Here is a 14,178-nt window from a genome sequence, read left to right on the forward strand (position 1 = left end):
CATCCTAGCCACGCAGGAGGCTGAGCTCTGATGACTGGAGCCCGAAGCCAGCCTGAGCAGGAGTGGCTGAGGCCCCAGGAGCGCCTTCCTCCTCCATTCCCCCTCCACGGGCGTCATCGGCGCTCGGCCTTGACCTGCGGTAATAGTTCCAGGGAATGGCTGAGGAGCCTGCGGGAGCCACGGCTGCCCGTGGGCCGTCCCCGGGGCTACAGGAAAGGGACAAGGATCTGAGAGCAGGGCGGCGGGGGCCACAGATGAGGCGTGGGCCTCTTGGGCGGGAAGGGGTGCAGTGGTGCCATCGTGGGGGCAGCAGGGAGTTTCTGCACAGTTGGAGTGGGCATGCCAGCCCCGCCTGGCCCTCTCTGGGCATCCAGCTCTCTGGGCTTCAGCTGCGATCACTTCGGCATTTGACCCCTGCTCTTGCCCAGCTGACTGTGCAGAGCTGCTCTGCCCACAGGCCAATCCGAGCCTCTCTGCCGTCTCTAGAGCCTGGACCAGGCGTCTGACTTCCCATCTGGCTGCTGTGGGGCAAGGGTAAGAAACAGACCTAAGGGCAGCAGTGGGGCACTTGTGCCTGTGCCTTTGGGAAGGCTGGCATCCGAGAAGCAAGGCAGGGGGCAGGTGCCACCCGGGGCCTCCCTCAGCCACTGAGGACCTCCCACCAGGCCCTAAAAGGCGCACCTGCCACGTCTCTCTGCAGGGGTGGTAGTAGCATGGGGTGGGCACCATAAATTCTAGCCAGCCACCCCCCCTCCCTCCACGGGCAGGGCAAGGCCAAGGCCGCCCTAGCCTCTTCCAGAGCCCTGAAGGGAAGGACACAGGCCACAGGTCTTGAAATCGTCAATCAAGTTTAATGCATCGTACAGCAGGAAACTACATGGCATAGTTAAGACAAACACGTTCTCTAGCCTCACTATCCACTGGACGGCCCTCCTGGTCCCCAGAACTAACCGTCTTAAGACTCGCTGGCAGCACCCCTTCCGGTCCAACCTTTCACATCCTCCCATGATGCCTTTACAAAAACTGAACTCAATCCATCCAAGAAGAAAAGCAAATCGAGAGGAACCCAGAGCCACGCCCTCCAAGCCACAGGGAATCGTGGGGTCGGCAGTCACCAATATAAAAGACGGCGTGTCTCGCGCCATTCATTTTGTTCAATAAAAGAATATAAAAATCTTGTTCAACCCAGTGGTGAGTGTATTAAAATAGATCTGTATCGTACAGCACAGTTTCTCCCGGAGTCGTGAAAGTGACGAGGGGGTGGGGGCGGGGGCGGGGCGGGGCTGGCCTCCTGCTCGGCCCCTGTCTGTGTGCACTTGCACGTCTGTGGCCACGCCGCCCGCCCACTGTTGGGCACTGTGTGACAGGCTCAAGGCGGAGCCTGGCTCGTGGACATGTGTGCATTGTGCTGAGTCCCTCTGGGCGGGGGGCTGGGGCCAGGGCGGGGGGCGTTGCCCATCTGGGCACCAGAGCACAGAGACATGGGCCCCACAGCTTGCTGCCCACGAGGGCGCAGCAGGAAGGGAGGCCTGGCCTGCCTTCCTGCCCGCCCCCCAGGCTGGCCCCTGGCTATTTACTGGGGCTGCCGCAGGCTGGCCAGCCGCCCTCTATTTGTACCCTAAGTGGAGGTGGCCGGAGGCACAGGGTCAGCAGGTCCCTGTCACGATAAATATCTTACCGTAAAAACGCCATACTAAAAGGTATTTTTGGCATAGTGTCTGTTAGTGGCAAGAAAAGAGGCTGGAATCCTTATTGGCTCTTAGAAAGGAGACCGTCGAGGCCTCCGTGGACGCCGAGGCCTGCGTGGGCCTCGGTGCGCGGCAGCGGCTCTGTCTTGCCCAGGAACTCCTTGAGAAAAAATACACCCATAGCAAAACGGATCCAAAGGATGGGCCACGGGGAGGAGGCAGGCAGGCGAGGCCCAGGGGGAGGAGGCCCGGCCTCCCCCTCCTCCTCTGGGGAAGTTGCCCCGGCCTGGCGAGGCCAGCAGCTGCCAACTCAACCTAGAAATACTGACACGAGGTGGCTGGCGGGGGCCAGAAGGTGCCAGAAAGGCCCGGCAGGCCTCTGGCCCCACAGGCTGAGGTGCTGACCAACTACCTAGGCTTACTACCCTCTTCTCCTCCCAACAGCTCAACCCAACTACCTACCCAGCTATCTGTGCTTGCGCTCCTTCCCTGGGCGGACACCCTGAGGTGCAGCCACGGGCGCCCTCTGGTGGAGGCGGCTCAAGACCCTGGTGAGACCTGGGCTCTCACCAGCAGCCAAGGACGGAGGCCATCACACCCTGGGCCGACTCCCAGGGGTTTTCTCCAGCCAGGGAGGGGACAGTGCCCCACCCGGGTCCCAGCTCTGGGATGCCTGGCTCCTTCCCCCCTTTCTCCTCCGCCAATACTGTTTTGTCTGCATTCATAGTATTTATGAATTAAGGCCGACAGAACCCCGGGTGTCGCAGGCAGGCCCGGAGACTTTACATGGGCATGGAGACAGGTCCCTGGGGTCAGTTGTGGCCCTGGGGATGCTGGAGGGTGGCGTGCAGGGTGGCAGCTGAGGGCTTGGTCCAGGGCCCGGCCAGCAGTGGGGCGGGGCCTGCGGTTGTCACGGTGACCTGCAGCATGGGCTCGCCCTGGATCCGTCTCAGGAGGGCCCGCAGCCGGTCCAGCGATGACTGGGTGCCCCTCTGGCGAGCTAGCAGACTTGTCTTAAGCTCCAGGCATTTCTGTTGGGAGAGCGGGGTCAGAGGGTCTCAGTGAACTGTGAAGCTGTCGGGAAGCAGCCCCCTCTCGAGCCCTGCCGTGCCTTCCCCAGACTCTTGAAGCAGGCAGAGGACCTCAGAGACAAGTCAGAGACACACACTGTGCAGCAGGCGCACAGGGACCCGCTGGAGACGTGGTGGGGCCCAGGGAGACGCCCCGGGAGGAGCCGTGGCTGCCTCTGCTCTGGCTCTTGCTCTTGCCCTCCCCTCTCTCGCCCCACTGCCTCGTGGCAGGGCGGCAGCCCAGGGTGGGGAGTCCATCTGCTTGGGGTCGCAGGCTGCCTAGAACAGCCTGAGCATACTGCTGGGAGCAACGCGCCTCGGCCCTTCATCTCGGAGCTACTGAGAGGAGCTACTAAGAGGGTCACTGCACAAATAGAGTGCTGCTGTGTCCACCGTCACCACCACCACCACCATCACCAACACAATCATCACCATCACCATCACATCATCATCATCATCACCACCACCATCACCATCAACACCACCATCACCAACACAATCACCACCACCACATCATCACCAACAAAATCACCACCACCACATCATCATCATCATCACCACCACTACCACCATCATCACCACCACTACCACCATCATCACCACCACCACCACCATCACCACCACCACATCATCATCACCACCATCACCAACACAATCACCACCACCACATCATCACCAACACAATCACCACCACCACAATCATCACTACCGCATCATCATCATCACCAACAAAATCACCACCACCACATCATCAACATCATCACCACCACCATCACTATCACAATCATCACCACCACCAACACAATCACCACCACCACATCATCATCACCACCATCACCAACACAATCATCACATCACATCATCATCATCACTACTAACACCATCATCATCACCATCACCACCATCACCACCACAATCATCACCATCACATCATCATCATCATCATCACCATCATCATCATCATCATCATCATCACCATCACATCATCATCATCATCATCACCATCACCATCATCACCATCATCATCATCATGATCACCATCATCATCATCATCACCATCATCATCACCATCATCATCATCATCATCATCATCATCATCATCACCATCATCATCACCATCATCATCATCATCATCATCATCACCATCATCATCACCATCATCATCATCATCATGATCATCATCATCATCATCATGATCACCATCATCATCATCATCACCATCATCATCATCATCATCATCACCACCACAATCATCACCATCACATCATCATCATCATCATCACCATCATCATCATCATCATCATCATCACCATCACCATCATCACCATCATCATCATCATGATCACCATCATCATCATCATCACCATCATCATCACCATCATCATCATCATCATCATCATCATCATCATCATCACCATCACATCATCATCATCATCATCACCATCACCATCATCACCATCATCATCATCATGATCACCATCATCATCATCATCACCATCATCATCACCATCATCATCATCATCACCATCATCATCACCATCATCATCATCATCATCATCATCATCACCATCATCATCACCATCATCATCATCATCACCATCATCACCATCATCATCATCATCACCATCATCATCATCACCATCATCATCACCATCATCATCATCATCACCATCATCACCATCATCATCATCATCACCATCATCATCATCACCATCATCATCATCATCATCACCATCATCACCACCACCATCACCGTCACCATCACCATCACCACCACCACCATCACCATCACCACCACCATCACCATCACCACCACCTTCCTCAGCACCAGCCCCTCACCGCTGCCTCCGCCGTCACTCTGGCACAGCACCACATCACTGGGATCATGTCGTCTACACTCCCGCAATGGGAGAATGCCCTTTTCACAGGAGGAAAGCGCGGGCCCAGGCCTTCCCCAGGTCACGGAGCCAGGATGTCCTCACTATTAGGTAACGATAATTAAGGTGCATTCCCCCCCTGTGGCCTGGCGAGGTCGGCCTCCCTTGGGGTTCGGGAGGGGGCTGACTCGGGGCCTGCAGGGCAGCCCCACACACCTTCACTGCCGAAGCCAGCTGCCGGTCCCGCTCCTCCAGATGCTGCTGCTCGCTGTGCAGCTCGCTGCCTCGCTGCAGCAGCTTCTGCTTCTCCTCCTCTTTGACTAGGAGACAAGGGCGGGGAGGTGAGGGCCCGAGGCACGCAAAGGCCTTCTCACAGCCTGGTGGAGGGGCGGCAGGCCCGCGCGCCTGGCCTCACCTGTCTTGTGGGTGACGTAGGAGTGCACAATGGCCAGCATGCCGGTCCAGGGAACACCCTCGTCTCTCTTTAAGGCCTGGCGGGCAGGGGAGGAAATGAGCGGGACGCTGGTCATGTCCTGAGTGGCCCCGGGGAGCCACAGTGACCAGGGAGGGCGCCTAGGGAAGCTGAGTGACTCACAGGGCAGGGCCCGCACAGAGCTTCATGGGCACCAATGTCAACTGTGCCAGGGTAAAGAAAGCCGCTTCTACCCTCCAACCCTGCCAGTCACCCTCCTGCCCCCAGCCTCCTCCTGTACCACGCGTGCCGTGGGGGGCACCACCGCACCTTCTGCTGGCACTTGGGGCACAGCCACACGCCCTTGGGCGCCGTCTTGAGGGGCGGGTCCAGGCAGCTGAGGTGGTAGGCCCCTGAGCAGCTGCCGCAAGGCTGCAGGTTGGCTCCTCGCTTGCAGGCCACACAGCTGTCCTCATGAGAGCTCTCCATCTAAAAGGGAGGTGGGGGGCTCAGCTCGTGGAGAGGAGAGGAGAGGAGAGGAGCTCCTTGCAACTGCAGCTTGGACATGTGGGGACCCCGGCAGAAAGCTCATGGGGCACACAGGATTTCAGGGCACCACCTGGCCAGAGGCACATGAGGAATCCATGTTCTGACTCTTCTGTGACAAGACCCAGGCTCCAGATGTGGGCACGGGAAGGGCACCCTGGCACCCTGACACCGGGGGAATCCCACCTGGCTCCACAACTGCACATCCAGGGGCAGCAAGGGGGGCACAAGGAGTGCTCCACTCATGCTAGACTGGAGTAGCCACCGAGAGCTGGCAGCTCCTTGGCCGTGCCCACCAGAGGTGGACCCAGCTCGACTTTCCCAGCCACCGCCTGCAGGGGGCTCCCTGCCCCCCCCCCCCCCCCCCGCCTTCTTGCAAGTCCCGTCGGGAGCTATTTTGGCACCTGTCATGCTAAGCTATTCCAAGGCTAAGGTCTGAGGATCAGGATGCAGAGAGACCGGGAAGAGGCGTGTGTGAGCCCCAGCGGACTTGGGCTCACGTCAGCCTCGAGAGGAAGAGCTGAACAATCCCAGGACAGAACCCAAAACCAAGAAAGTCTTTTGACTTCAGAGCTAAAACGGCCAAGTGTGTCCTCCAGCGCAGGCTCTGGATGGCAGCGGTGCCCTCGAGGAGGGAAGAGCCACCCCCGCCGTCACAGCCCATGCATGGCATCCTCCTTTCGGGGCAAAGGATGAGGAGGGGGGAGCCGAGGTCAACACCCAGGGCTCCTGCCTCAGAGCCAAGGCCCCAGCAGGGCTGGGAGCTGGTGTGGCAGGGATGTCGCAGCCCGAGAGCTCCAGGCCCTTGGTGCACCACCAGTACCCGAGTCACAAGAAACAACTCAAGACAACTGGCACCGCCTCCTGGACCGATGTGAGCTGTGAGGGCTGGAAGATGGGTTTGGAATTAGATCAGAAATTGAGGACAAAACATGGCAGAGGCCGGGCCTGGGCGCGCGCTCCTGAGCAGACTGCCGGGGAGTGGGCATGGTGTGTGGGTGAGGTTCACAGGATCACAGGGATGGAGAAAGGGGGCCAGATCCTGAGGGTACTGAGCTCAGAGAGAAGCCGAGAGAAGCCAGCTTGGCCCAGGGTCATACCCCGGAGCCAGAGTGGGGGCAACATGCCCAGCGCTGGCTGTGCCCGGCTCTCCCAACGAGCCTGGGCAGAGCAAGCTCTCCTGTGAACCCGGCCACTCAGTCCTGATGCCAGGCTCTGCAGAGCCATGGGCGCCTGCACCATGCCGGGACAGCCCCTCCTCCAGGAATAACCAGCAGAGCCCACGGCCCTCCCTTGGGCATGAAGATGGGCACGTACCTTCCAGCAGGGATCCTCATTGGCTGGCACAGGGAGGAAGGGCGGAGAACAAGTTAGCAGACATGAGAAGGGGTCCTGCCAGATGACAGGAGAGCACAAGGCCCAGGGAGGCCGTGAGAGGGGTGGGGGACGGGCTCTGCCCTGGTCCCAGCCAGAACTCACCCAGGGAAAGGCTCAAGGGCCATGGAGATGGCTGGGTGGCACTGCCGCCCAGTGAAGGCCATTACAATTCTAGGCCCCTCAGAGTGACTCGGTGACCCCTAAGTTCTCATTTGTGATGGCAAACCACAGCTGTGAGCACAGGAAAAAGTTTTCCTTTCAGGTTCCGGGCCAAACTCATCTGCAATGCCACCTGGGTTCCAGGCCCAGAACAAGGGCTCCCCAAACCAGGGCTCCTAGACCTGACTTCTCAGCCCCGAGAAGGTCTGGAGGGTGGCAGGGTGTGGCAGGGTGCCCGAGTACTCTCCAGTGCAGGCTGGCCACCCCGGCAGAGGCCACACATCCCCCGGCAGCCAGGCTGTAGGTGGAGGGGGGCTGGGGGGGCTCCCCTGCACATCCTCCCGCCCAGCCACGTGGCCTTTGACTCGGTGGGACCTGCCCCATTCAAGGCAGCCAGTGTGGGGCAGTGATTGGCAGGTGCCACTAGAGCCTCGGCTCTGCACCTTCAGGCGGAAGTCTCTCCAGCAAGCCCCTCCCTCCCAGGGCCCCAGCAGAGGAACAGCTGGCCAGCTGGCCCGTGCTCCAGCCGGCTTACCTCGGGCTGTGAGGAACAGAGGGCTGTTGAGAAAGCCAGAGGCCAGCCGCTTCCTCTGCAGGGACAGAAAACAGCAAAAGCCATCACCGGAGGCCCTGTGGCTCCCTGCCTCGGGGTCCAGCAGCCAAGGGAACACCCAGTGCCAGGGGCGGGAGGGGAGTGCCAGGCTCTAGGGGCAGAGGTGGGTGGGCAAGGGGGTCTCAAAGGCTCTGCCATGCCGTCAGGGGTACCTCGGTCTCCCTCTGCTCCCGAGGTGTCCGTAATTCAGGAAGAACAGGTTAGATTCCAGCCACAGGCCAGCCGGGCCCCAAGCCAGTGCTGCCCTTGGCCCCCTGGACTCCTAAATCTGCTGATCTTAGCCAGGTAGGCATAAAGCCCGAACCCTAAAATTCTGGGGATGTGACCCAAAGCCCCCCAGTGGCGGCTTCCATGCAGCTGCAGAAGGGCGGGCAACCTCTGTCCTGGCTTTAACAAGGGCCACAGGCCACGCCTTCCTCCCTTCAGTAGTTTGGAGTGGTTTGTGACAAGATAGGGAGGTGGCTCCAGGATTGTGTGATTGCTCTGACAAGTGGCTCTGGATGTGGTCCAGTGTGTGTTCACAGCCAGAGGGGCCCAGGAGAGGGCTTCCCTTGGCCAAGAGCTTGTGTGAAGCTCAAGGTCACAGGCTTCCCACAGACCTGGGACTCTAGAGTAAAACTGACACGTGAGGTTCGTTCTGAAAGCTGCTGGGTGCCCCGGGGACCCGCCCCGCTGCCCCATGCGCCATGGGCCTCCTTGGCAGGGGTCAGTGCCCGTGACCCCACCTCCGTCTCCAGGAGGCCACTGTAGGCAGGATTGGCGGTGCTCCTTCTCTTGCGTTCCTGGCGCTTGCTCTGGATTTCTGGAAAGACACATGGGGGTCACTGCATCCATCCTGTTTCTGTGCTCCATTCCAGGCAGCTGCTGTGGTGGCTGCAGACACTCTGGTGGTCACTCTGGTGGCCTCAGGCTGAGTGCCAGCTTGGTGGGAAGGTGGCAGGGACCCACTCTAATCATGGGGCCCTGTGTGTGCCATTACTCGGCATCTGGCCTTGTGGCTGGTCCACACAGGCCCAATACTATGAGGCTCAGAGCTTGGCCAGGTCAGGCCTGCAGGGCTCAGGCAGCCTCGGTGTGTGGCCTGTCTATCCACAGCCCATAGGGATGGAGGTTTCCTTTCCCTGGCTTTCTGTCTGGGGACTGTGCCTTGTGGGGGAGGTCACCTGGCCTTTCTCCCCCGGCCCTTGCATCTGCTGGAGTGCTTTTTCCTCTTCAGACCTCTCCAGTTCTATTCTCCATGGGCCCCATGGAGCACTACAGACCTCTGGTGGACAGGGTGAAATAAATATTTGAGGCACCACAGAGCTGGCTGCCGGCACTGCCCCAGGGTCCACACCAGAAGGCCTCATCAGCCCGTTTACAGATGAGCAAATCGAGACTTTTAAGAAGTGAAAAATTGGAGCCGGGAACATAGCCTAGTGGTAGAGTGCTTGCCTAGCATGCATGAAGCCCCGGGTTCGAATCCTCAGTACCATGTACTCAGAAAAAGCCACAAGTGGTGCTGTTGCTCAAGTGGCAGAGTACTAGCCTTGAGCAAAAAGTGTCCAAGGACAGTGCCCAGGCCCTGAGTTCAAGGCCCAGGACTGGCACAAAAAAAGAAAGGAAGGAAGGAAGGAAGGAAGGAAGGAAGGAAGGAAGGAAGGAAGGAAGGAAGGTGCTCAGATGGAGAGAACACCACAGGACTGTGCTGCCACTGTGGGGACAGGAACCTTCCAAACAGGAAGGGCAGTCGAGTGCAGAGCTTTCCTGCCTAGTGGGTCCTGGATGGCAGCCATGCCACTGTGGACAGAGCTCCTGGAAGAGGGCTCACAGCTGATGCGGCATCCTGAATCCTCATCTCACCCCATCCTGCCCCTTGCCCTTACCTTCCAGGTGCTCCGTGGAGACCAGGCCTAGCCCCACCATGAAGGCGATTTTCTGAGGGAAGGAAGGGGATGAGGTGGTGTTAACGAGGCATTCCACTACAGAGCAGGCCCCTGCAGTCCTAGACCCCAGGCACTGCTCCAGGAAACCTGAGACAACTGGGTTCCCGGTGACGCCCCAGGCTGGGACTGGGGGCCCTGGGAGCAGGCAAACAGCACACCTCAAATGTACTCCAAGATCCCCGGGCACACAGGCCCACTGGTGCCCACAACACCGCCCCCCCATCCCCAGCTCTGCAGTGGGGTCACCCTGCATGGCCTGCTGTGGAGCTAGAAGCGCTGATGTGAGGCCTTTCTCACATTAACAAGCAGTCTATATAGCCAGTCTTGGGCTTGAACTCAGGGCCTTAGGCATTCTCAAGGCTAGAGCTCTACCACTGGAGCCACAGCACCATTTTTTGGCTTTTTTCTATGTAGGTGGTACTGAGGAATAGAACCGGAGTCCTCATGCATGCTAGGCAAGCACTCTACCACTAGGCTAAACTCCTGGCTCCAACAAGCAGTCATTTATAAGCAGAACTAGCCAGTGTTTTCTTGTGCAGTGCTTGGATCTTTGCGTTTTGCAGAAGAACTCTGAGGTTGCAAACAAGGTGTTTTATTTGGGGACCTGGGGTCGCCCATGATGCATGCATGCCCATGAGTGACAGAGAGACTGGCCCAGGGCAGAAGTGCATTCTCTGCATTACTGGGGTGGCAGTGGGTGTTTCCACATCTCCGCCAGCATGCCTTCCCAGGTCACCAAGCCACAGCTGCCCCCATTCCTTCCTCAGTCTGCCTGTCATGAGAAGGGGGAGCAGACATTCTATTTCCTGGGGTGATGTTAACAGTTACATACGTGCCAACCACCAGTGGCTCGCTCCTATAATCCCAGGATTTAAAACTTTAAACAGGGGACATTGGCTACTTTTCTTTTTCTTTTTCATTTGTTATAAGGGTGATGGACAGAGGGGTTACAGTTATATAAGTTAGGTGAAGAGGACATTTCTTTTTGGGTACTGTCACTCCTTCCCTTGCTCTTGCCATTTTTCTCTTCCATTCCCTCCCATAAGTTGAATAGTTCATGACAGCAGCAAACCAATAAATGTCAGCGTGTGGATGAAAATACTACACAAAGGCTCAAGGCCTCTGTGTCTCTGATCGTATAAAGCAGCATTTATCAAAATGAATTTCAGGAAACGGAAACGAGGTGGTTCTCTTCATTCATGTTTTGGTTCATTTTCGACGTAGTGCCTAGGTGACAGTGCCACTGCTCTTTTGTCACCCTTTGTCCCTCCATTTCTGTCCCTTCCTTACCTGCCCAAAGACAGACACATGAACGAACAGGACAAAAAGAATAGGTCCTGGACACGGGAGCTCACCGCGGGGGCTCTCCACTAGTCACGTAAGCTCACCACGGGGACAGCCACTGGACACGTGAACTCACCGCAGGGACCGCCACTGGACACGGGAGCTCACCGCGGGGACCGCCACTGGACACGGGAGCTCACCGTGGGGCTCTCCACTGGACACGCGAGCTCACTGAGGGACTCTCCATTGGACACGTGAGCTCACCGCGGGGCCTGCCACTGGACACAGGAGCTCACCGAGGGGCTCTCCACTGGACACGGGAGCTCACTGTGGGGCTCTCCACTGGACACGGGAGCTCACCGTGGGGTTCTCCACTGGACATGCGAGCTCACTGAGGGACTCTCCATTGGACACGTGAGCTCACTGCGGGGCCTGCCACTGGACACGGGAGCTCACCGAGGGGCTCTCCACTGGACACGGGAGCTCATCGTGGAGCTCTCCACTGGACACAGGAGCTCACCGCAGGCTCTCCACTGGACACAGGTGCTCACCGTGGGGACTGCCACTGGACACATGAGCTCACCACGGGGCCTCTCCACTGGACACACGAGCTCACCACGGAGACTGCCACTGGACACGGGAGCTCACCACAGGGGCCTGCCACTGGACACGCGAGCTCACCGAGGGGCCTCTCCACTAGACACGGGAGCTCACTGCGGGGCTCTCCACTGGACATGCGAGCTCACCGCGGGGCTCTCCACTGGACACGGGAGCTCACCGTGGGGACTGCCACTGGACACGTGAGCTCACCGTGGGGACTGCCACTGGACACGCGAGCTCACCGCGGGGCTCTCCACAGGCAGCTCAACATCCCAGAAGTCTTTGATATCTTCTTTTATATTTTCAAAATTTTAACTGTGTGTGTGTGCATGCAAGTGTGATGCGTGAGTGTGTGTGTGTGTGTGTGTGTGCGTGCGTGCACCATTGCACATGGTGCACAAGCACTAATACTAGGACTTGAACTCAGGGTCTAGGTGTTGTCCTTTAGCTATTTCTTCCAGGGCTGGCATTCTACCACTGGAGCCACAACTCCATTTCCGCCCTTTTGGTGGTTAATTGGAGATAAGCGTTTTACAGACTTTCTTGCCTGGCCTGGCTTTGATTTGAGACCCTCTGATCTCAGCCATTCTGATCAGCTACGATGATAAGTGTTACCTACCCAGCACCCCTCTAGAAGCAACTTTAATAAGGAGCTTCCATCTAGATGTATTGTGACTGCTCTTGGTAAGTATCTCTATATGTTTATGCTAATTACGCAGTGATATGTAATTATACTCATTGTTACAATGCACAGTAATTGACTAAGATACACTTTAAGAAGACAAGGAGAATCCGCCCAGGGAACCTTTGAAGGCATGGGACAGCAAAGAGGCCAGGGCCTCACCACAGGCACGGCAGGTGCTCAGGTGGCCCCCGGGCTGCACCAGGCACACAGCAGGTGCTCAGTGTAGAATCTGATTGGCTTGAGATGGAGGAACGGGGCCGTGGAAGGGACTTGATGCGCATGCAGCCTCACTGAACAGCGATTCTTGCTGGCCGTTTGTGTGTGTGTGTGTGTGTGTGTGTGTGTGTGTGTGTGTGTGTGTGTGCGCGTGCATGCGTGTGTGTGTGTATGTGCCAGTCCTAGGGCTTGAACTCAGGGCCTGGGTGCTGTTGGTTTGCTTTTATTTATTTATTTTTGGCTCAAGCCTAGTTCTCTACCACCTGAGCCATGTTTATGGCAGTTAGTTGGAGGTAAGAGTCTCATGGACTTTCCTGCCCAGGCCAGCTTTGGTCTGTGCGCCTTCGATTACAGGTGTGAGCTGCTGCTCTCTGGCCCTCGGCTTTTTGGCAAGTAGTCAAAGAAAAGTGGCTTATTAGTCACTCTCCCTCTCTGCTTCATGTCCTGCTTGGAATTCTCACTTCTCTGACAACACTGGACATTTCTCAACCCCAGCTGGACCTCTGAGTAGCCAGGCCCTTCTCTAAAATGAGCCCCTGCCCTAGCCCCCAGCACAGTGCCCAGCAGGGAGTGAAACCCAGGACACATCTGGGCACCAAGGGAAGATGTGAGTGGGTTGAGGAGAGACGTATTTGTCCAGAGAATCACCAGGAGCTCAGTCAGGGGCAGAGGGCCTGCAGGGCTGGCTGGGGGGGGGGGGGTCAAAGCACTGCTCAGACTGGGACTGACCAAAATCTTGGAGGATGATTGTGGTCCCACACAGCCCAAGGGCCATGGGTCAGGCCTGGGGAGGGAGCAGGGGGCTCTAGGCTTGGATGGAGGATGTGGCGATGGCCACTCACTGAGCCTCAGGAGCCTCAGCCAGGGTGACTGGTTACCAGTGGCCCAGGCTGCTGCTTGTAAAGTGTTCAGACCCCAAGGATGGACAGAGACGGCTGGCAGGGCCCCCTCAGGGCTGGCTTCCGGTGGAGCCCTGGCCCTGACCCAGGGGCTTGGCTGACATTAACTCAGGCCCCTGCTCCCCAGGCAGCAGAACTACAGCTCACACTATGTGGACAGGAGATGGAGGAGCTGTCGTAGTCACACCAATGTCACCAGCAACCCAGACAGAGCCAGGCTAAGTGCTGTTAACCCTTCCAGCCCTGCTCTGCGCTACCAGCCTGACAATGCTGTGCTGAGACCCACTCCCTGTGAGTCTCACGTAAGTTCCACAGCACAAGGAGGAGAGGCCACCCCATGGCATACATCACAGAGTCCTGGGCCCTCCAACAGGCCCTCCCTACCTCTGGGTTCTCCTGGACAGTGGGCCGGTCTTCCTTCCTCTTTTTGGTGGCCTGAGCTCCCTGAGATGGCTCCTCTGAGGGTGGCCGTGGGTCTGCTGAGCTCTCAGGCTGTGTCTGCACTTGAGGTTGAAGGATAATAACCTGGAAGATGTGGCAGAGGGGCGGGGGGGAGAGGGCCCAGGGAGGGAGGGGTGTGGGCAGAAGGACATCAGTCACCAGTCAGAAAGGGCACAGAGGCTAAGGACAAAGGACAGCTGCCATGTGACCCCGAGGCCTCAGACAAGGCAACTACCAGGAAGATCTGGGGGCACAGGGTTTAGTTTTAAATCTGGCCAAAAAAAAAAGTTTTATCTCTTTGTTTGTTTGTTTGTTTGTTTTTTTCTTTGCCAGTCCTAGGCTTGAACTCTGGGCCTGGGCACTGACCCTGGGTTCTTCAGCTCAAG

General features: G+C 57.7%; 1 protein-coding gene across 1 annotated transcript in view; it reads right to left on the minus strand.

Moving 5' to 3' along the window:
• Nucleotides 1–844: 844 nt before the first annotated feature.
• Nucleotides 845–14,178, minus strand: part of Phf21b (PHD finger protein 21B) — a 53,548-nt gene continuing 40,214 nt past the window's right edge. The window contains exons 5-13 of the mRNA XM_090358388.1: nt 13,736–13,876; nt 9,608–9,659; nt 8,468–8,544; nt 7,665–7,719; nt 6,911–6,933; nt 5,378–5,536; nt 5,051–5,126; nt 4,852–4,955; nt 845–2,719 (exon numbers count right to left, since the gene is read on the minus strand). Of these exons, the coding sequence (XP_090214514.1) occupies nt 2,501–2,719; nt 4,852–4,955; nt 5,051–5,126; nt 5,378–5,536; nt 6,911–6,933; nt 7,665–7,719; nt 8,468–8,544; nt 9,608–9,659; nt 13,736–13,876 (906 nt within the window). The 3' untranslated portion in view covers nt 845–2,500. The remainder of the gene's footprint in view (nt 2,720–4,851; nt 4,956–5,050; nt 5,127–5,377; nt 5,537–6,910; nt 6,934–7,664; nt 7,720–8,467; nt 8,545–9,607; nt 9,660–13,735; nt 13,877–14,178) is intronic.

The sequence above is a fragment of the Megascapheus bottae genome, chromosome 2 (genome assembly GCF_031878675.1).
Source record: "Megascapheus bottae isolate mThoBot1 chromosome 2, mThoBot2.hap1, whole genome shotgun sequence".
NCBI lineage: Eukaryota > Metazoa > Chordata > Mammalia > Rodentia > Geomyidae > Megascapheus > Megascapheus bottae.